This window comes from Dipodomys ordii, unplaced genomic scaffold, assembly GCF_000151885.1.
Source record: "Dipodomys ordii isolate 6190 unplaced genomic scaffold, Dord_2.0 Scaffold6, whole genome shotgun sequence".
Classification (NCBI taxonomy): domain Eukaryota; kingdom Metazoa; phylum Chordata; class Mammalia; order Rodentia; family Heteromyidae; genus Dipodomys; species Dipodomys ordii.
In genome coordinates, this window is record NW_012267222.1 from 18,727,711 (window position 1) to 18,750,281 (window position 22,571).

The following is a 22,571-nucleotide window of genomic DNA, read 5'->3' on the forward strand; positions in this document are numbered from 1 at the left end:
TGCGGACCCTCTGGTGGCAGTTCCTTTGCATGCCTCGCCCCCACTAAGCTGGGGGATCCGGAGGGCAGACGGGGTTTATTGAATGGGAGAAGTCATAAGCCAAATATAGAAAAGAAAAGAAAAATTGCTTGCAGACATCACCCCGGGAAGCGGTGTGGGGAGGGAGGGGCGCGAGAGCAGGGGAGGGCGTGGCCACGCTTGACGGACGGGCTCGCGACCCCCTGAGGGCGGGCGGCGGCGGCAGGCCCCGCCCACGCCACGCCCACGCCACGCCCCCCAGGCGGCCGATAAGAGCGCCGGCCGCTGAGGGGCGGACGGCGGCTGCGCGCTGGCCTGCACGCTCACCCACCCGAGCGCTCGCTCACGCCCACCTGTGCGCTCACCTGAGTCAGGTGCCCGGGGCCCCACCCGGGACGAGCCCGCGGGAGAAGATGCTGCGCGGGCGGACGGTGCGGCTGCAGTACGGGAGCCGCGTGGAGGCGGTGTACGTGCTGGGCACGCAGCTCTGGACCGACGTGTACAGGTGAGCCGCGCGGGCTCTGCAGGTGAGCCGGGCGCCGCGCGCCCCCGGGCCGGCCGGCCCCCTCCGCCTGCGGCCGCGGCTCCGGGGAGGCTCCCGGGACCTGGAGCCTCCGCAGCCCGACTCCAGCTGCAGAGACACTGGGGGGCGCGGAAAGCTGACAGTCCCCAGGCTGCGGCTGGCCCCCCGACATCCCCATCCGTTCCCCCCCCCCACCTAGATGCGGCCCCAGTGCGCGACCCCTCCCTTCAGCCCCAGGCTTCCCCACCCCTCCCACCAGGGCCTCTCAAGCTCCTCCACCCACCTCCCTTTCACTTCCCCTTGGCCCGGCCTAGACTCCACTCCACCGCTCTGTCCCACTCCGGAGAACCTTCTAGAGATTTTCTGGGGACAGGGTAGGACCAGAGGGGAACTGCCCCCGCGGTGGAATCTGGCCCTGGGGGTTGCTAGGGCTCCAGTTTCACCCTATGGGGGCTGCTGTCCCCAAGGACTGGCTGTGAGCTCCATGTCCCCAGATGGCTTCCCTGACTTCATCGGGGAGGCCCCGGGATTCAGGGTGCCAGGGTGGGGGTCTTTAAGGGCACGCCAGATTCAGGATCCTGTCCCCCTGCTCTCCTCTCTGTCCACAGACCTGGAGGAGGTTGCGGGATTCCTGGGACTGCAAGCACAGAGGGTAGGGCTCCGCCACTGCCTCCAGCCTCAAGGACCGGCCAAGTGCAGTGTGGGGGTGGGGTCTGGGGAAGGTGTGACCCCTGTGAGTGGGGGTTAGGACCAGCTCCTTGTGGGGTCATGCTGGGGGCTGAGCCACATTTGGAGCTTGTTACAAGCATTAAAGTGTGGGCTCAGGGCTGGGCCCAGGGACACGTGGTACTGGAGGTGGATTCATGTGTGGGTGACCTGTGTGGGTTCCCTATCTTCCCTGGGCCTTATTGTTCTCAAAGATGGAGTGACCTGACTCTCCCAGGCTCCCTCCAACCCCACGCTTGTGGTGTTCCCCATGCCCTCCCATGCCCACTCTCTCCTTCAATTCCTGTGGCCCCAGCAGCCCTGCCCACCTGCCCAGTCTCTGGCCTCCTCCACAGCAAGTGCTGGCCACATTGATACATACTATCCAGCTCCAGGGCCTCTGTCCCCTCCTCCACCCCTGGCCTCTGCTTCAGTGTTCACCTTAGCTGTCCCACCTGTAAACCTCAGCGAGGCCTGGGTTGTCCCTGAGGGTCATAACCTAACATGGGAGTCGGTCCAGGCGCCAGTGACCTGGAAGCGTGCCCCTCCCTTTTCCACCCCCAGCTCTGAACTGGGCACCAGCAGGAAGAAGGCTGAGAGCCAGGGCGCTCAGGTTTTTAAGCCACAGCTGTCACTGTACCCGCCTGCTTGTCCAAGCACTTTGGGTGCTGCCCCAGAAGCCCCAGTGGGGAGTGGAGAGCAAAAAGGGGGACTATGCTCAAGACCCCCTACCTTACCCTGTCCTGGCTGAGAGAGGCCCAGCCTGGCGAGAACAGAGTGGCATAGGTGCCAACTCAACCTCTCTCAAACAGGGGGCAGAAGTGTAATGGTTCCCTTCTCCCTTAAGACACCCAACCTGAGGTTCCCCCACCACCAAGAGTCAATACCACAGGGTAAGCATGGGTTCAAGTCCATCCTGGACTACAGAGCCCAGACTCTCTCTCAGAATTGAAATATTTTTTAAATAAAGAATAAAAAAAGTTAGCCAGTTGCAGGTGACGCGTGCCTGTAATCCTAGCTACTCAGAAGGTTTGAGACTTAAGGATCATGGTTCAAAAGCCAGCTTGAGCAAGAAAGTCCGTGACATTCTTATCTCCAATTAACCACCAGAAAACCACTGTGGGTCAAAGTAGTAGAGCACTAGACTTGAGCAAAAGAGCTCAGAGACAGCACCCAGGTAAACAGGTTTACCTGGTAAACCAGGTCAACAGGTATGTTTCCTATTACATTTCATTTCACCTGATGTACGTGAAATCTCGCCATTTCAGTATGTGATCGATGGGAAGATCACCTTTTTTCACCTTCAGTCTGAAACCTGACATGTGCTTGGCTTGCACATTGCAGCGTCCCGCTGCATGCTCTCTGCAGGCACCAGTGCCAGCCCTCAGTGTCCTCCACAACCCAGGTCTAGATCAGGGCTCCTCAGCCCCATCACATTCAGGGTGGGTGGAGAATTCTCCATGGAGGGGACACTCAGAGGCCTCCCTGGTCTCCACTTACGAGATGCCACCAGCCATCACCCAAATGTCTCCCAACAGCTTGCTCCCCACCAGCTGAGGTCACCAGTCTAACAGAAGGCCCCCTGCTCTGGAACCCAGAGACATGACTTCCGCCAGGACCCCTAATACAATCCCTAACATCGAGCCCATCGTAGCAGGAGGTGGTGGCACCAAGCCACCACCACTCACCCTCCCCTAATGCTGGACGTTGTTCTTGGATCGCCTCATTTGGTGGATGGGGAAGTGAAGCTCAGAGAGATGAAGCCATTTGCCCGACGACACACAGGATGCGGGTCTGTCTGACCTCACTGTATGCTTGTCCCCTCTGCTCCATTCTCTGGAACCCCAAAGCTGCAGGTGGACTTAATGTCCTTCCCCCCCGACCAGAAGCCTATGGAAACTTCACCTACTCCCACTCGACCTTCTGCTTCCCGCAGAGCCCTGCCGGGCCCAGATGCAGGTCCCTGAAAGCAAGGGACTCTGAGCCCAGTTAGGGAGGGAGACATGTTCAGATCCATCCTTCCTTTGGAGTCATAAAGGAGAGTGAACAGGCCTTATGTACCCTAGAGGCCGGGTGAAGGCAAGACAGCCCCCCACAGAACACAGCTGGAGCTGACTTCCTGATAGCGAGGGGCTTAGGGCTGTGGACAGAGGCAGGATTTGTGGTCATCTATGCTACACCTATACCTCCTTGTGTGGCTCTAAGCCAATCAGTTTACCTCTATGGGCCTCCAGAGATCCAGATGTGGCTCAATCAGAGAGAGAAGACAAAGAAGGTCCTTGTGTCCAACAATAGAACCACAGTTAGGGAATACGCCGCCCTCGTACTGCCCGGGAGGGGGGTCACCGGAGCCTGGCCTGCAGAGCAGATCAACAGGAGTGACCCCTCCCTTACGGGAGTCTCCTTCAGGGATACTTGCGCTGACCCAGCCTCATTCTGATGGCTAGCCCCCAACAAGTTATAGTTAGATGCACAGAGGAAGTAGGGATTTTTTTCCCCTAGAGAACATACTTTGTGATCATTAATAGAGATACGTAGGCTCCCTTCTTTTTTCTTTTTTCTTTCTTTCCTTCTTTCTTTCCTTTTCTTTCTTCCTTTTTTGCCAGTCCTGGGGCTTGAACTCAGGGCCTGGGCACTGTCCCTGAGCTGCTTTTGCTCAAGGTTAGCACTCTACCACTTGTGTCACGTTGCCACTTCCAGCTTTTTCTGTTGATATGGGTACTGAGGAATTGAACCCAGGGCTTCATGTGTGCTAGGTAAGCACTCTACCGCTAAGCCACCTTCCCAGCCGGCATGCTCCCTTCTTACTAGGCCTGAAATGCTCATCTTTTAGGCACCTTGCCCACTCTCCCCCATGATCCCTTTAGCTGCATGCTGTTACCTCACCAGGCCTGGCCAGGGTCCTCATCCGATTTGACCTGGACCATCCATAGGCCCCCTCTCCCCAGTTGAGAAGGAGGAGGGAGGGCATCCTTGGAGCATAGGCACAGAGTAGCCAAGCTGCTCAGTCCTCCCTCTCACAAACCAGTGCCTGGAGATCCTTCTCCTGGGCCCCTGGCAGCGTACACATCCCTTATATCAGTGTTCAAATGGCCCTTGGCAGAGAACAGGTTCCCACCTCTGGAAGGGGATAAACACCCCAATACTGCTCTCAGATGGAGAGGCCAGGGCCTGTACCCTGAGGCCATTAACAATTGTCCCCTGTCTCACAGTCAGTCTCCGGATTACATCAGAACTTAAAATGAATCCCTGCGGTGGCAGGTGGGGGTGATGCCCTCCTTCCTCTTTTCTTTGTTTTTGGGTTTCCTAAGTCAAGGGCTGGCCGTTTCCTGTAGGACCAAGGCCGAGGGGCCAAGGCAGTTCCTAGACTTGGCTTGGTAGATGGCTGGGGAAAACCTCACTAGACTTGCATCCTGCCCTGGGAAAGATCCCAGAGGGTATAAATTCTCCCCAGACACTCCCCAAGTCCTTCCAGATTTTCTCTGTCTTGTAATTGGCTTCAGCAAGGCTGGAGGTTTGTTTTTAGCCATCTTGTTAGGACTAAGGCCAGGAAGGTGGAAGGTGCAGTGTTGGGTGATAAGGGCTTGGGCATGTGGTGGGCTCCCCTGCCATCTCCTAGACATTGCCCCTGCACACACACTGGCTCCATGCATACTGTTGGGCATCCCACCTCAGGGCCTTTGCACTTGCTGCTCCTGCTGCTCTGCTGCTTGGAACACTACCTTCAAGACCTCTACAAGCCTGACATTCATCAGTCAGGGCTCAGCTCACACATCACCTCCTCCAAGCAGCCTTCTTTGACCATGCCCTACAGTGAGCTCTCTCTCCTTCCCCTCCTTTTCCTTTTATAGATGTTATTATTTACTTATAATTACCCACTAACATTCTGAACAGTTATTTCATACCCAGAAACCTTCTGAATGTTTTTCTAGCCTACCCAAGTTCTATTTAATAATTTACATGTGATTTATTTTTTATTTTGTTCTTTGGGGTTTTGTTGTTGTTCATGCTGGTACTGGGGCTTGAATTTTCACTCAAGGCTGGCACTCTGTCACTTGAGTCATACCTCTACTTCTAGCTGTTTGGTGGTTTATTGGAGATCAGAATCTCACAGACTTTTCTGCCCAGGCTGGCTTCAAACCTCAATCCTCAGATCTCAGCCTCCTGAGTAGCTAGGATTGCAGGCCTGAGTCATAGATGCCCTTCATGAATTAGACAGGAAGTCAGGGAGATCAGGTCATCGGTGTTTGTCCCAAGTGGCACAGCTAGAGAGGGGTGGGGGACAGAGGCCCCTGACTTTCTGCCCACCTGCCACCCTGGGACTTGATTTTAGGCAGGTGCCCCTCCTCCTTCCCTTTCCTGCCCTGAGCCACTGAAGTGCCCCAGGTTGAGTGAGTGAATGAATGGATGTAGCCATTGATAAAAGCAGACCCGTCCCCACCTCCAACCTCCAGGGATGGGGCTGTAGAAGGTCAAGGGCAGGTAGCCGAGGTGGCAGAGTAGTGCTTACTCCTGACAGAATGACGGAGGGAGGAAGACAAGCCAGGTCCCGTGGCTCCATAAATCAGAACAACACCCGGAGCCCTCGGTTCTAAACAGGAGGCCCTGGCAGGGCCTCTCCAGGGCTCCGGTTTCAAGCCAGGGCCCAGGGGCTCTAGGGAGGCGCTGGCATCTTGCAGCTTTGCTGACTGGGGCTTTGAGTCAGGATGGAAATATGGTGTCAGAAATCCCCGAGCTGGCTGCACCTCACTTGTGGGTTTATGGAAGGTGGGAGGGAGGATTGAGGGGGGGGGTGACGGGATGCAGGTGGTCCAAGGGATCCCATACACAATTGCCATGAATTGGCGTTGGGTTTATTATACCATGAAAACAGTATGTGATGGGCTGGAATGTAGCTCAGTGGCAAAGCACTTGCCTAGCAAGGGCAACGTCCTGGGGTTCGAGCCCCAGTACCAAAAAAGAAAGGAGGAGGAGGAGGAGAACAGTTGGGATGAGTCATAGTTCCTGCCCTCTGCCCATTCAGAACTTGGAGAGAAACGTTTAACTCGGCCAGGGTTTGAGTCACCTGCAAAAGGAGCAAGAGATGTATTGTGGGTAACTGGATCTGGGAGGACTTCCTGGAAGAGGAGGCCACTGAGCTGGGTCTTGAAAGATGATCGGGGGTGTAGAGAGGGAAGGAGATAGTGCCCCCAGGGAACCAATGTACCCCACAGAAAGTGGAACCATTGGGAGGGGGAGTGACCCTCAGCATAAGGCCCGGGGATCAGTGAGCTGGAACTGGGGTTTTGGAGGAATTGTTCAGGTGCTGGACTTGGTTATGAGAGGACATTGAAGGTTTCAGGGGGGCGGGCCATACCTTAGATTGTTTCAGCCCTAAGGAGAGGCTCCTGACAGCCAGCGAGAGAGGCTGCTGTGCCGGCCAGGTGGGGGAAGAGGCGTGTGAAGAGCTCGGGATGTCACACCCAGGCTGCCAGGAGCTAGGGTCACTGGGGGGGGGGGTGAATCCCGGCTGGTGTTAATGAGGCCCAAACCTGATAATCAAGCCAAGACACCCAGATGCCAACCAGGAGGCTGGGGTGGATGAGCCTCCCCAGCCCAGCCAGGCCACGCCAAGCCAGTGACCTTCCCCCACTAACTCGGCAAAGACCAGAGAGGCTGGGGGACTCCCCCAGGGCACACAGCATGGGAGATGCTGAACAGACGTCCTTGGTGTGGCACCAGATGCCTGGTCATTTCTCCCCATCACCATGGCCACCATCTGGTCCCAAGCCACCATCATGGCTGCTGTCACCGGATTGCTCGTCCCTCCCCTCCTGCTATTGCTCTCCTGAAACCCTGCCCCACACCCTGGATGAACTGTCTGCAGTGTGGAGGGACAGGTGTCCACGGCTTCCCCATGCCCTCAGCGGAGGGCCCGCCCCCCCTTAGTTGGGACCACTTCCTGTCCACGCGTCCCCTGGCTCCGCAGTTCCAGCCACAGCCATGCCGATCCCCGCCTCAGACCACTGCCAGTTCTTCTCCTTACCACCCCGCTCCCTTTGTCCAATTTCGTGGAGAAAAGGACAAGGAAGGCAGCGGTGTTCAGGAAGAGGTGGGCGCGCGCCAGGCTGGGGACGGCATCTTGGGTGGACAGCAGGTGTGAGGATGTGCAGTGGGCGGAGCTGAGCTGCGCAGGGAATTGCTGAGACGCAGTGGCTGCAGAGCTGGGTGCTGGGGAGCCGTGGAACATCCCAGTGCACACAAGTGATGTGACTTCTGTTCTGGAAACATCGCTCTGGTAATACAGGTTGAGAAGCCAAGATGGGAAGGTTCACGCATTCACTCATCTATTGCCAAAGCATCCCTAGGGCACGGCCATGTCCTGGGTGCTAGGGCAGAACAAACCCCTCGGTCTAGGTCTGGCAGCCTGTCCTCTTTCCAGTAAGTGGGGGGGTCATGAGCACCCCCCCAGCCCTGCTCCTTTCCCTCTCTGATGTCCTGGGCCCTTCCCCACCGCCTCCAGGGACCCCGGGGCTGCCTCAGCCCCTGATGCTCAGGTTTCTAAAAGGATCTTCCTGGGATGAAGGCAGCCAACAGGATCTGCAGGGGCACAATGGAAGCCTTTGTCACTTCTGCCAGGGCCTCGGGGCTGCTCCAAGAATAGCTGTTGGCTTAGCTCTGAGCAGGCCTAAGGCCGGGCTGTGGGGTGGGCAGGAGGCCCTGGAGCTGCACTGTGGGCCCTCTGGGACCTCCATAGGTCTCTCGCTGGCCAGAGGAATGACATCCGACAGGAATGTCATGAGAGCGACACCTTCTTCTAAGTAGCCTTGTCTGCAGAGGCTGCAATCAGAACCAGACAGAGTTCTGGTTTAATTCACTGCCCAGGGTCTACCCCTCTGCCTCTACCCTGACCACCGCTGCCCTGGCTTTCACCCTCCCATTCAACACTCCTTGTAACAGAGAGGGAAAGCCATTTGCCCAAGGCTACCCAGCAGGTTGGCAGGCAAGGGAGAAAGTTGCCCTAAAGGAATGTCCCAGGCCTGAGTGAGTCCTTGACTTCTCAGACTTTGACGGTGTTTCTCAACCCATGTCCCACCTGTAGCACAGCTCTGACATTTTTCTTAATAGGGTTATTTTTAAATGGAGATTACTTATACCAAGACAGTAAATGGTGAAGCTTTGTCATAGCCAGAAAGAGACTACCCCAGCAAACATTATCGGTGGTCTTTTGCACCCAGCCACCTCCCTGGAAGAGGCTTCTGTCAACTCCCTCCTGGCTGGGTGCGTAGTGTACCCAGCCTGCACCAGGCTCTGAGGCCAAGGGTGGAGGGGGGCCCAAGGGAGGTAGGTGGCACATGGCAGTGTCATAACTATAAAGCAGCCCCGTCCCTTGGAGGGATGGGAGAGGGGACAGGAAGGGTTCTGTCTTATGAACTGTTGGATAGACCGTCAGCACAGGGATATGTTCACGCCTCTCCACCAATAGCAAGGAGGGGCAAAACCTGACCAAACCGGGGCTGGGAAGGTGGCTCAGTGGTAGAGCGCTTGCCTTGCATGCATGAGGCCCTGGGTTCGATTCCTCAGCACCACATAAGCAAAAGGAAAAAAGCTGGAAGTGGTGCTGTGGCTCAAGTGGTAGAGTGCTAGCCTTGAGCTAAAGAACTGAGGGACAGCACCCAGGCCCAGAGTTGAGGCCCCACGACCGGACCCAAAAAAAAAAAAAACCCTGACCAAACCTAGATCTCCCACATATACCCAATCCCTGGCTTTTGCCCACACTCTGGACCTCAGCCAACGATGGGCACGGAAGAGGCATCTGTCCAGGCCAATGAGGGACCCACCTCAGGTCAGCCAGCGTCTCCCTGATGGCCTGAAGACCTTCCTTGGAAAGGTCAGTGGGAGGAGAAATAGAGTAGCTTGGAATCTCTTTTTTTGAGCTCCACTGCCAATATCCAGGTGGAAACACCTGGAATGGTCCACCAGACCCCACCACCTCCCCGTCTCCTCCATTGGGGGGGGGCTGTCTTTCCAAGCGCCCCCTGCAGCCTACAGTTGGCATTTCTTTGTGTTTGTTTTGGTATTTGTGCTAGGTAGCAAACCCAGAGCCTTGTGTCTACTAGGCAAGAGTTCTACCACTGAGCCCAACTCCCAGGGTCAGAGAACCGCAGCCTGGTGGCCTCTTGAGACCCACACATCCACAGCCTGACCAACCACCCCACACTAGCTCCAGCCCACTGCCGAATACCCAGAGCAGCAGAGCGGTTCCTAGACAGGTTGCTTGTCTCTCCCAGCACTCTCTCCTGAAGTCCCCATCCTGTCTACTCCAGCCCCGCTCCCTCACCTCCTGTCTTCTTTCCCTACAGTGCGGCTCCAGCCGGGGCCCAAACCTTCAGCCTGAAGCACTCCGAGGGTGTGCAGGTGGAAGTGGTGCAGGACGGGGAGGCCGAGGAAGTGGCCACCAACGGCAAGCTGCGCTGGTCCCTCTCTCCCAGCACCACGCTGCGGCTCACCATGAGCCAGGCCAGCACAGAGGCCAGCAGTGACAAGGTACTGCGAGGGGGGGCCATCCTTCACGGCTAGGGGAGTCCTGGTCCTAGCCACAGCAGCATATCAAACAGAGACAGTGCAAGCCACATGTCCCGTCCAGTACTCTCATTGCTATGTCAAAAAAAAAAAAAAAAAAGAGCCAAGTGCTGGGTCACTGGTCTCTGGTGGCTCACACCTGTCAGCCTAGCTACTCAGGAGGCTGAAATCTGAGGATCACAGGTCAAAATCAGCCTGGGTAGGAAAGCCCAGAAGACTTTTTTTTTGGTTTTTTTTTTTTGGTTTTTTTTTTTTGGGTCCGGTCGTGGGGCCTGAACTCTGGGCCTGGGCACTGTCCCTCAGCTCTTCAGCTCAAGGCTAGCGCTCTACCACTTGAGCCACAGCGCACTTCCGGCTTTTTTCTTTCTGCTTATGTGGTGCTGAGGAATCGAACCCAGGGCCTCAGGCATGCAAGGCAAGCGCTCTACCACTGAGCCACCTTCCCAGCCCGCCCAGAAGACTTTTATCTCCAATGAACCAGCAAATGGCTGAAAATGGAGCTATGACTCGAGGGGTAGAGCACTAGCTTTGAGCAAAAAAGCTCAGAGACAGCTCTGAGGCCCTCAGTTCAAGCCCTAGTACTGGCACGCGTGTGTGCGCACATACACACACACACACTCACACAAAAGAAAGGCAAAAAGAAAGACGCAAAATTCATTATAATGTATTTTGCTAAATCCCAAATATCCATTAAAATATTACCATTTTGACATGATCGATATTAAAAAAAATTAAGACAGTTTGCATACTTTTTGCATCAGGAATCTAGAGTCACATCGCTGCACATCTGGTTTGGGGCTCCCCTATATCAAGGGCTCAGAGGCCAGACAGAGAGCCGGGGGGCCTCAGAATACCCCGACCTTGGTGTCTATAAAGTGGGGTGCTAGGTACCCATGGCCAGAGAGGCCCCCATTGGGTTCCCTCTATGTGAACGTGACCATACGCTCACATGAATGACTGCACTAGACATCAGCCAGGGACAGCCTCCACCCTGCCCCCGGACTGGCTCCCACGGAGGTAGGCACACCGTGTGGCCTGTGGGGGGAGGGGGAGCAGAGGCTGGGGATACACCCTGGGGTTATCTTTCTGGCATGGCAGCATCACACTGGGCTCTCCCATGATAACTCATGATTTCTACCCTTCTCTCTGTCCCCATGTGTCCCTGTCACCAAGGTCACGGTGAGCTACTACGAAGAGCAGGGAAACGCTCCCATCGACCAGGCTGGGCTCTTCCTCACGGCCATCGGTGAGTTGGCATAGCTGTGGCCTGGTTACCTTTGCCCTCCCAGGGCTTTGGCACTGCCACGCTGCTCAGTGCCACTGGGCAGCTTTGGTTCTACTCTGTGCAGGAAACTGCCTGCAGGAGGAGGTGCACCCTGAGTCTGACCTGGCCTCTCTAGGCCACAAAAATGGCGGGGGAGAGACCTGTCCCTCTCCTCTTCTCCTACAGCTGGAGAAGAGATGAACTCCTGCTGTCCCTGACAATCCCAGCTTTCTCCCTCCACCCCCCAACCCCAGACCTGGTTCTTAACTCGTCTCATGCATGGTCTTCATTAGATTTACAAGCGTGGTGAGGCTCAGAGAGGCTAGGAAATGTAATCAAATCACACACAACCCTGTGGGGGACTGAGTCTAGAATTCAAAGATAACCTCCTCCTAGACCTGTGTGGCTGTCCCACATGGCCCTGCCCTGGTTCTCAGTCCTGCCTGGTAGGCTGGGCAGGGCCAGATGCCTGCACACTGTCCCCCTCCTCCCTCTTTCCCCCCTGCCCCCGAGTTGCTGGACCCTTTGGTGAACGGTCAGATTCTGGGCAGGGCCAGAGCTTCTGGATCTCCAGTTACTGGGCCCTGTCGCATAAACTTTTCCCTTTGGTGGCGATGCTGAGGTTTAAATTCAGAACTGCCAGCTCTCGAGGCAGGTGCTCCACCTCCTGAGCTACACCTCCAGACCTTGAGTTATTTTCTAATGACAGCCAGCCAGGAGGATCTTGCTGAAGGGCATTTGGTCCATCCAGGCGTGGCTTACAGAGGTGTTGCCACATGGCAGGAACTACCAGGCATTGCGTGCCAACGATGTGCTGAGTGATTTGTGAAAACACAGCGCCTCTGGTGTACTGCATGCCAAAGCCGTGTCCAGGGCTGTGCTTCGATGATGGGGAGGAGGAGAGGCAGGACAGAGAGGAGGAGGAGGAGGATGCTGGCTACTTGCCGAGCAGAGTGAGGTGCCAGGCTCCAGTACCGCACATCTTTCTGCCATGAGTTCAGTCTGTTCTTTATACATGTGCTCTAGTCCTGGGCTTGAACTCCAAGCTTCCTACTCTTGCTCCGCTCTTTGACTCAAGGCTGGTGCACCACCACTTGGGCCATGCCTCCACTTCCAGCTTTTGTCTGGTTAATTGGAAATGAGAATTTCACAGATTTGCTTGCCCAGGCTGGCTTTGAACCCCAGTCCCTCAGATTCTAGCCCCCTGAGTAGCTAGGATGACAGGCATGAGCCACCGGCACCCGGCTCTCAGTCTATTCTTACAACTCTTTCTAGGATCTGCACGTTATACCCATTTTACAGATGAGGGAAGCAAGGCTCAGAAAAAGTGAAAACAAGAAGAGTTGCGAGGCCTCTCTACACCAGACAAAGTGATTGCTGGGTCACCATGTCAACCCCCCCCTGTCATTATCTCCCATTCTCTGGGGGCCCTGGCTCCTCCCTAGAGGACAGCTAACTCCCACACTGCCCCCCTCAGCCCTTGGTACCTTAACTACACAGTGTTCCTCTGCTTCTCGTCAACTGAGGCCCCCAGGGGCACGGGTGAGAGTCACCCTGCCCCTCTTTTCTGCACCACGGGGTACCCAGCCTGGGGTGAGAATCTCAGGATGACCTCAGGGGGCCTTGGGAGATGGTAACCAAACTCCCCCCGGCCGTGCCCAGCCCTGGCACGTGAGTGCATAGTGAGCGCTCACATACACATCGCCTGTGTCAGATGACTCCTGGAGGAAACCTAACCCCACAGAGCCCGGACACCTGAGGACGAGGGCAGGAGGGACTGGGGCTAGCGGCCTGTCCAGTGAAGGTGACCCCAGGGCTCGCTACGCCCTTCAGGCATCCACCAAAGCAAGGCAGAGGGAGGCTGCCGCACATCACCTCCTGCGAGGCGGCAGAGCCGGGCTCTTCCTTCCCTGGGGCAGGCGGGAAGCTGGCCCTTCGGGTCACCTCTCCGAGGAGCGCAGGGTTCCCTCCCCAGAAGACCACATCTGCCCAAGGCTAAGGATTTTCACCTCGCAATTATTTACTTACAGCCATCGGCCCCAGGTCGTTTATATGCATGGGATAGAAAAGTATCTCCCTCCACCCCCACCTTTTCTTTCTTTGTTCCAGTTCTGGGGTTTGAACCTGGGGACTGGGCACTTTCCCTCCACTTTTCTTGCTCAGGGCTAGCACTCTACCGCTTGAACCACAGCCCCACCCCCAGCTCTGTTGGTGGTTAATTAAGAACCTATGTTTACGGCCCCACTAGTGACCCTGGCAGGTGCTAGCCGATCATTCTGAGGGAACAGTGGACTCCATGTCTCCCCACACACCCACTCCTTCCCAGGCCTCCCACCCCCTGAGCTCACTCAGGGGCAATACCTCAGTGGCAGATATGCCATTGTCCCTGGACAGTGAGACACACACACACACACACACACACACACCCCTGAGATACCTGTATTCCTGTCACCTGAACCTTGTTCTGAAACCACACTGGGCACAGGCAGTCGTGGCCTTGGGATGGGCAGAAATATGCTCCAGCTCTGCCCCTCCAGCCAGATTAGTACACTGCCCCCCGAGCCTCAGAATCCTCATCTGATAAGTGGATACATAGAGAGTTTTTGCACAGTGCTTCCAAAGCTGCACTGGCATGGCATATGCAAAGGGCCTGTGCCATAGGCCCAGAACAGATAGTACTCAAATGCTTGTTTCTCCCTTCCTCTCAAGGAAGAGAATGAAAGACTGTCCCCAGTCTTCCTCCCGGGATATGGTAACAAACCTGCAAAATCCCTTGGCCAAATCAGGCTCTGGGTCCCGAGTCCAGTTTGGGAAGGACTCGCTGTGTGACCTTGAAGAAGTAGCTCGCCCCCTCTAGTCCCACTTGTCCCCAGCTACCGATGGAGGACCTTCAAGCCTTCCATCCCTGCAATTTCCAGGGTCTTCCCCATGCAGGAGCATGGGCTTGGGGTCGGAGAAGGAAGGTTGCTCCCCTCCATCTTTCCTGTGGTCCTGGCAGAAGGCACTTAGGCTCAGGAACTTTGAGCATTCCCCAGGAGCTCATTCCTGTGCCCCCTCCCAGAGCCTCAGACTGGGGGAAAGGAAGAGCCCCCCACTCCTGCACCCTAACTTACTCCTAAGACAAGAAGGCGGGGGTGGGGTAGAGAAGGGGCAGCCACCACTGTCACCATGCTTGAGGCTGGCGAGTGGCCAAAACACAGCCAGGGGGCCTCAGCCTGCCTTGAACCCAATCCTGGTGACATTTCCCGCTAATCCCCCCACACCCCATGTCACCTGACACCCTGGGGCTATTCCGGGGAGCTGAGGTAGGATCTGGAGCCTCTGGGAAATGTCCTCTGGAACCTAGAGGGCCTGAAACAGGTGTCCTCCCCTGGGGAGGGCAGAGCTCCTGTAAGCATCATCCTGGGGACTGGGTTACGTCAGGGTGAGGAAGCTTGTGGAGAGAACTGGGGGGGGCTGTAGTTTGAGGAGGGCTCTAAGGGGGGGCAGAACCCAGAGGAGGCCATGGCAAGTGCTATGGGTCCTAAGAGAGATACTGAGAGCCCTTGTGGGTGATGGAAGAGGTGACAAGGAAGCCGGATTATGAGCTGGCCCAATTCCCTAATAGGAAGGCAGAGAAGGCTGTCTTGTCTTTAGGGGTCAGGCATGGCGAGAAGTACACACTATTCAATATTATGCAGTGAGACGAACCCAGGCAGGGAACTGCTGGTGTTCTTTAGAAGGAGTCTGGTATTTTTTGTTTTTCAATTTGCAGCTATAATTATTACATTAGTTTAAAAAAATAAAGTTAAGAAGTTCAGCTGGGTGCGGTGGCGGACACCTGCAGTTCCAGCATTCTGGAAGATCAGGCCGAAGGATTAAGAGTTCAAGGGCAACCTGGGCTGCACACTGAAACTGTGCCTCCAGATATACAGCTGGGTGTGGTGTCTCAAGCCTGTCATCCTGGCAGCTCGGGGGGCAGCGCTCAGGATGAAGGTTCAAGGCCAACCGTGGGCACCAAGGTTCTCAAAACTCCATCTCAGCTGGTAGCTGGGCTCAGAGGCACAGGCCTGTCACCTCCAGTGATGTGGGAAAACACAAATAGGAGGATCAGAGCCCAGCCTGGCCAAGGCATAAAGGAAGACAAACCTTTGAAAATAATGAATGCAGGAGGCATGGCTCATGTGGTTAGAGCATTGTCTAGCAAGTATAAGGCCCTAAGTTCGATCCTTAGTACCACCACCACCCCTTCCAAAAAAAAGGAAATTTAAAATATAATAAAGCATTATAAGTACTCTATAACTCCTCCCACAAGTGCTGCTTGAATGCATATACTGCAAGAAGTTTGCATGAGACTTTTCAGCCTAGGGATAAAGGCAACTGGATGGTCAGACGGGGCTATAGCCACCTCCTCCAGCTGTGTTGCTCAGGGGAGCAAGAGCTGGGTCTTCAAAAGTGAACTTGGAACTGGGCACTGGTGGTTCATGCTTGTAATCCCATCTACTCAGGAGGCTGAGATCCGAGGATTGCAGTTCAAAGCCAGCCCAGGCAGAAAAGTCCGTGAGACTCTTATCTCCAATTAACCACCAGAAAACCAGAGTAGCTCTGTGGCTCAAGTGGTAGAGCACTTGCCTTGAGAATGAAGAGAGCTGAGGGACATGCCCAGGCCCAGAGTTCAAGCCCCATAACCGACTGGTAACTCAGTGTTATCTTTTAACCAAGTATGAGGCCCTCAGTCAACCCTTAGAATCACACACACACACACACACACACACACACACACACACACATACACACACACATACACACACACACACACACGAGCTTGGCTCTTGCAAGGCACCCAGGTAGAAGGACACAGCAAGGAGCAGAGATTGGGAGCCAGCAGCCCACCTGGGCCTACCTCTGCTCTGCAGTCTGGTGGATGTGAGCCTCACTGGTAAGGAAGCCGTGAGAAGTTCCCCACTGCTGGCAGAGGAGCGTGGCAAGCTGGAAAGTTGGAGAGGGTCTGGGAGCCAAAACTAACACTCTTGCATTTAGGCCTCTAAGAGCAGGCCGGGTGGCCCCACCACCTCCCTGCTGTTCCCTGGATCTGCACCCCTCCCTCTTCCTCCCACATTACCTACCTCATGCTGCCCCCTCCCCCCCCTCCTCCAAGCCTGGGTTTGCTCCCCTGGGAACTGGGCGTCCTGCTACTTCCCTCCCAGGACCATAGATTCCTGGGGATGTCTGCCGTGTGTCCCTCATCCAGCCCCGTGGCAGGCGTCCCGCAGAGCCGTGTTGAGCCGGCAGTTGGTGGGAAGAGTGGGTGCAGGAGCTTTACAGCCCAACACTCCTGGCAGGCCTCCCTGGAGGCTGCTTCCCCCCAGGGCCTCCACCTTCCTGCTGTCCTCTACCCAGCAGAGCCACCGCCAGGGTCAAAGGAAGGCTAGGAAGGGAGGAAGACCTGGTTAGGCACAGCCACCCAGGGAAGGTGACACCGGGGTCCTTCTGTGCCAGACCCTCCTCACCCCATGGGGTAGGGGATGTATCTGCCAAGGGGACCAGGGGAGGATGCATTCACTTCTCCCATCATAGTCCAAGTCATGCTGACCTGAAACAAGCCCGCTTATAACCGGCCACACCCCAGTGGCACAGCCGGTGCCTGCCAGCCATGCCCGCCCCCTGCCAGCCTCTGCCTGGAAGCAGTGTGCCTCCATTGACAGTACTGAAGGGATCTTTGGTTTTCATGACCACGGGATTGTCAACATTCACGGGCCCCCTTGATACCACTGCACATCGTGCAACAGGCTGTTGCTAGAAAGAGCCTGCTGTTCGTACAAGTGAGGACATGGGCTCTGAGAAGTTGTCTAACCTGCCCAAAGTCACACAGCTCAGAAGCAAAGAACCAAGGCTTCAACCCATGGACTGATGCTAGAACTTTCCATATTACCCCCATAGCTTCTAGAAAGCTGGTCTTCCTGCAGGCCCAGGAGTGATCATGGTCCCTTCCTTGAGAGAAAGGAGTAGACAGGGACACTAGATCACCCTCAGATCAAGAGGAGGTAGAGACATAATTTGTAACCACAGGAAACACCCCCCCCATCCTTAAAGATGGGATCTAGAGCCCTGAGAGTTCTGGGAGAGACACAGACAGACCGGTGCGCGTGCATGCATGCACACACACACATACACACAGAGTCATACACACACTGGCATATACCTTTAGATATATACATGCCCAGGACAGGTTGGGAAAGGTAGTGAGAGGTCCTGTATTTGTGCTATTTCAAAGTATGGGTGAGTCAGGCCACAGCAGCCCTGTGTACCCCAGTTCTGCCATTGCCACCAGCATGACCTAGCCTCTGCACCGAGGCCCCCAGCTGTGTGCAGGGAGGGGGATGGGAGCAGTGCGGGTGGGTGGCCCCTGAGGGGGTGCCCTGTGTCCACTGAGGGTGTCCATGAGGGGGGCAGGAAGATGACCTCGCCAGGGGCCCCTGTCCAGCTGCACCCCGCTGCACCCCTGTATCTGTGCCATGCAGGCATGCTCAGCAGCTCACCCATGTCTCTCGTCCCCAGAGATCTCCCTGGACGTGGACGCGGACCGAGATGGCGTGGTGGAAAAGAACAACCCGAAAAAGGTAGCTGTGTCCACCGGCGGAGCCCCGGACCAGACTCCACGGGAGGCCTCGAGCCCCGGCAGACCCACAGCTCACTTTTCCCAGGGCAGGAGGCTGAGGCCTGAGGCAGGCTCCCCAAGGGTCAGCTACTGGGCAGATACCCAGTCCATTTTGCCACCCTAGGCCCCAGACCTACTGAGAAGACATGCACCAGCCACAGAGGCCACACCAGAAAGCCATCTGCACTCACTGCTCAGCCTTTTCTTTTTATTCTAGGTCCCAGACCAGGACTCAAACTCAGTACCTGCCACTTTGGTTTATTGGCTAGCACTCCACCAACTGAGCCATGCCTCCAGCCCCACTGTCTTTCCTTTTATCTGAAAATTAAGAGGGTATAGCCAGGTGTTAGTGGCTCAGGCCTGTAATACTAACTACTTAGGAGGCTGAGTTCTGAGGCTCACAGTTCAAAGCCAGCCTGGGCAGGCAAGTCTGTGACAATCTTATCCCCAGTAAACTACTTTAAAATTTTTTTTAAAAGTCAGAAGTGGAGCTGTGGCTCAAGTGGTAAGTGCCAAACTTGAATTTAAGAAAAAAAGCTAAGGAAGCCGGGCGCTGGTGGCTCACACCTGTAATCCTTGCTACTCAGGAGGCTGAGATCTGAGGATCGTGGTTCAAAGCCAGCCCGGGCAGGAAAGACCGTGAGACTCCTATCTCCAATAAACCACCAGAAAAGCGGAAGTGGCGCTGTAGCTCAAGTGGTAGAGCGCTCACTTTGAGCTGAAGAGCTGAGGGACAGCGCCTAGGCCCAGAGTTCAAGCCCCACGACCAACAAAAAAAAAAAAAAAGAAAAAAGCTAAGGGATAACACACAGGTCCTGAGTTCAAGCCCCAGAACTGGCACGAAAAAAAAGAAAAATTGAGGGGACAGGGACCTGCAGGAGCAGAGGGCTGCGCGCGTCATTCACAGATAGAATCACATCCCCACTGGTCTGTGTACAACACACTCCTTTATCTACTTTTTTCAAGTATTATTATTAATTCATCTTTTGTTTCCGTTGATCTTTCCCTCCCCATTGGACTGACAAGAGCCCTCTCCATGGAATGAGTGTGACTCTGTTCTTTCAGTTCATGGGAAGCATGGTGTGGTTACGGTGGTGGTTGGTGTAATTTTCCCCTCTACCCTTCTGTAAACTCCAGTGGTTTTACTATGTGTGCATACATTCTCCATATCATTTATGTTTTTGCCACAGGCATGTGTGCCTTTCATATGAATGATCTGTAGCCACAGTTAACTAAGAACCATGCTGAGCAATAGCCCAGAGCCTCCAGGCGAAGCTCATACTCTACCACTGTGCAATACCCTGCACACATGGTAGTTAGATGACATATGTGTATGTCCCAGTACTGGGACTTGAAATCAGGGCCTGGGCACTGTCACTGAGCTTTTATGCTCAAAACTGACACTCTACCACTTGCACCACAGCTCCACTTCTGGCTTTTTTGTGGTTAGTTAAAGATAAAAATCTCAGGAACTTTGCTGCCCAATCCCCAGATCTCAGTGTCCTGTGTAACTAGGATTCTAGGCCTGAGCCACCAGTACTTTAAAAAGGTAAAACAGAACCCATTGAGAAGCCTGGGCTAAGCATCATTCAAGACCCTGCGGGTCAGAATGGGGGTTTACCAGCTCCCCACCTCTGCCCCAGGTCAGTCCTGCACATGCATTCTCTCTGTGTCTGCATGGGCAAAGTCCCTGGGGCTTGGCCTGGAGGACTCTTCTGACTTATGGAGTTCCATGAGGGAGGGCAAGGTGGAGGAGGTGGGAGGGAGGGCAGGTGGGCCTCACCGGGCCTTGAAGGCCACAGAGACATCACAGACAGGGCTTCATCCAAACAGGGACACGCTGTGACCCATGACCCAGATAGACCTGGTGGCCCTCTGTTGTCACATAGCGGTGCAGCACCTGCAGCCGCATTAGGGATATCTGAGCATGTGTGAGAACACCCCCTCCCCCAGGGGGACTTCAGTCCTGTCCTGGGATGTCTCTCTGCCCATCCTCTGGCCACACTGGGCTTCCCTGTCTTCTCCAGGCACAGCCCAGAGCAGAGACCACGTGCCCTGTCCAGCCTCCTGTCTACCATGTCTCACATGGGGGGTAGGGGGGCTCTCTCTTGGTGTCCCTGGGGGCTCTGTTCTAGATTAGAAGCTGGGAGGGCCATGTCCTGTCCTCTTGCCACTGCAGGCATCCTGGACATGGGGTCCGGAGGGCCAAGGGGCCATCCTGCTGGTGAACTGTGACCGGGACACACCCTGGCTGCCCAAGGAGGACTGCAGTGATGAGAAGGTCTACAGCAAGCAAGGTGCGGATGGAGGGGGGGTGCGGGGGGGGGCAGGTAGCACTGGGGGCTGGGAGCTGCGGAAGTCAGCTCAGGGTGAGGTGTGGGTACACCAGACTCGGAGAAGCTGATAGTTCAGTTAAAGTCTGGTTCAGCTGGGCGCCCGTGGCTCCCGGCTGTCTGTCAGACTTAGGCTCTGAATAATTTCTTTGGCTTAACAAAGAGATCCCTAGACTTACAAATTGTTGAAGCCAGGGAGGACTCTGGAGGGGCCTACTTTATACAAGTGGAAACTGAGCCTTGGGAGATCCCGGTGACCCAGGGGCAGACACAAGGGAGACAGACCCATGCTGCGTTTATTTGTCGGGTTCTTGTGAGGGATTGAACCCTGCTCCCTGTGCATGCTGAGCACATACTCTAATACCGAACTATACTCTAGACTCTGGGTATTCAGGTTATTTTTTTTTTCAGCTTTAAAAGCTGCAAATACAGCTGGGTGCTGGAGGCTCCTGCTTGTAATCCTAGCTACTCAGGAGACTGAGATCTGAGGATCACAATTCAAAGTCAGCCCAGACAGGAAAGTCTGTGAGATTCTTATCTCCAATAAACCGCAAGAAAACCAGAAGTGGCACTGTGGATCAAGTGGTAGAGCACTAGCCTTGAGCTGAAGAGCTGAGGGACAGTGCCCAGGCTCAGAGTTCAAGCCCCATGACCCCCCCCAAAATGCAAATACAGGCAGGGGCCCATGGCTCATGCTTGTAATCCTAACTACTCAGGAGGCTGAGGATTGCAGTTCAAAGCTAGCCTAGGAAGGCAAGTCCATGAGACTCTTACCTCCAATTAGCCACCAGAAAACTGGAAGTGGGGCTGTGGCTCAAAGTGGTAGAGTGCTAGCTTTGAGCAAAAGAGCTCAGGGACACTTCCCAGGCCCTGAGTTAAAGCCCCATGACCAACAGCAACAACAAAATAAAAACTCGTGGGGTTTTTTGTTGTTGTTTTATTTGTTTGTTCTTTTAAAAGCAACATGCCTAGGCTGGGAATGTGGCCTAGTGGTAGAGTGCTTGCCTAGCATACATAAAGCCCCCAGTTCGATTCCTCAGTACCAGATACATAGAAAAAGCTAGAAGTGGCACTGTGGCTCAAGTGGTAGAGTGCTAGCCTTGAGCTGAAGAGCTCGGAGACAGTGCCCAGGCCTAGAGTTCAAGCCCCACAACCCACAACAACAACAACAACAACAAAATGCCTAGAGAGAAAGAATCAGGAAGGAACTCTCAAAGGGTTAATCAGAGGTCCTGATCGGGTTGGAAGTAGCAAGCAGATTTTTCTCTTTGCTGTGCTATGCTGTTCCCATAACATGCACGCATGGGGTCTCCCTTTTCCATTCTAAAAATAAAAAGCTGGCCACCAGCGGTACACGCCTGTCATCCTAGCTACTCAGTAGGCTGAGATCTGAGGATCATGGTTCAAGGCCAGCTTTGGCAAGAAAATCCATGAGACTTGTAACTCCAGTTAACAAGCAAAAAGCCCAAAGTGGAACTGTGGCTCAAGTGGTAGAACATCAGCCTTGAGCAAAAAAAAAAAAAAAAAAAAAGCCAAGCAGGAGCTTGAGATGCCCAGAGTTCAAGCCCTGGTAAAAGCACAAATAAATAAATAGTAAGAGGCAGTGGAACCCACCTTCCCAGGGAGCGTCCCTCATCCTGACCTTCTCCTCACCTGTGCCCAGATCTCAAGGACATGTCCCAGATGATCCTGAGGACCAAGGGCCCGGACCGCCTGCCCGCTGGGTACGAGATGGTTCTGTACATTTCCATGTCAGACTCGGACAAAGTGGGCGTGTTCTACGTGGAGAGTGAGTGACCCCGGCTCTGCCCCTCCCTCCTGCCCCCTAGGCCCCCTTCCCCCTCCCTCAGCAGCAGCTGCTGCTGCAGTGGTGCAGAATCCGCTCAGTCCCTGGGGAACTCAGGAGAGTCCACAAAGGAGCTGCAGTGGCCTGAGTCCATGTCCTTCTTCCCCATGGCCAGGGTCCTGTCACTCTCACGATGCCTGGTGTCCAGCATGCTGGTGCCTGTGTCCATGTGGCACCTGGCATCTCTTGGAGAAGCCCTAGGGGCCCTGTGGGAGTTGGTTTTCTTCTCATTCCTCTGGTGGTGACAAGGCCCCCACTTAAAGGGACAGCGCCCCCCTATAGAGCTAGTCCTGGAGCTACCCATAGCCTCTCCTTTCTGTGACCAAGTGTGGAGCCGCCTCCGTGCCCGCATAATTCTTCCTAAATAGAGTAGTCACCCCTGGTCCTCCAGGGGCTGGCTGAAGAGGAAGGAGATGTAATAAACAAGCCTGGCACCAGTGCTCCCGCCTGTAATCCTAGCTGCCCAAGAGGCTGAGATCTGACATTCAGTTTGAAGATAGCCAGGACAGCAAAGTCCATGAGACTCTTATTTTTTATTTTATTTATTTTTTTTTTGGTCGGTCGTGGGGCCTGAACTCAGGGCCTGGGAACTATCCCTCAGCTCTTCAGCTCAAGGCTAGTGCTCTACCACTTGAGCCACAGCATCACTTCCAGTTTTTTCTGCTTATGGGGTGCTGAGGAAT

At 55.0% G+C, this 22,571-nt stretch overlaps 1 protein-coding gene across 1 annotated transcript in view; it reads left to right on the forward strand.

Annotated features, from left to right (window-relative positions):
• The first annotated feature begins 372 nt into the window (after positions 1 to 372).
• Positions 373 to 22,571, forward strand: part of Padi2 (peptidyl arginine deiminase, type II) — a 40,475-nt gene continuing 18,276 nt past the window's right edge. Inside the window, exons 1-6 of the mRNA XM_013033085.1 lie at positions 373 to 523; positions 9,589 to 9,772; positions 10,982 to 11,054; positions 17,610 to 17,671; positions 19,889 to 20,006; positions 21,706 to 21,831. Coding sequence (XP_012888539.1) covers positions 432 to 523; positions 9,589 to 9,772; positions 10,982 to 11,054; positions 17,610 to 17,671; positions 19,889 to 20,006; positions 21,706 to 21,831 — 655 coding nt within the window. The 5' untranslated portion in view covers positions 373 to 431. The remainder of the gene's footprint in view (positions 524 to 9,588; positions 9,773 to 10,981; positions 11,055 to 17,609; positions 17,672 to 19,888; positions 20,007 to 21,705; positions 21,832 to 22,571) is intronic.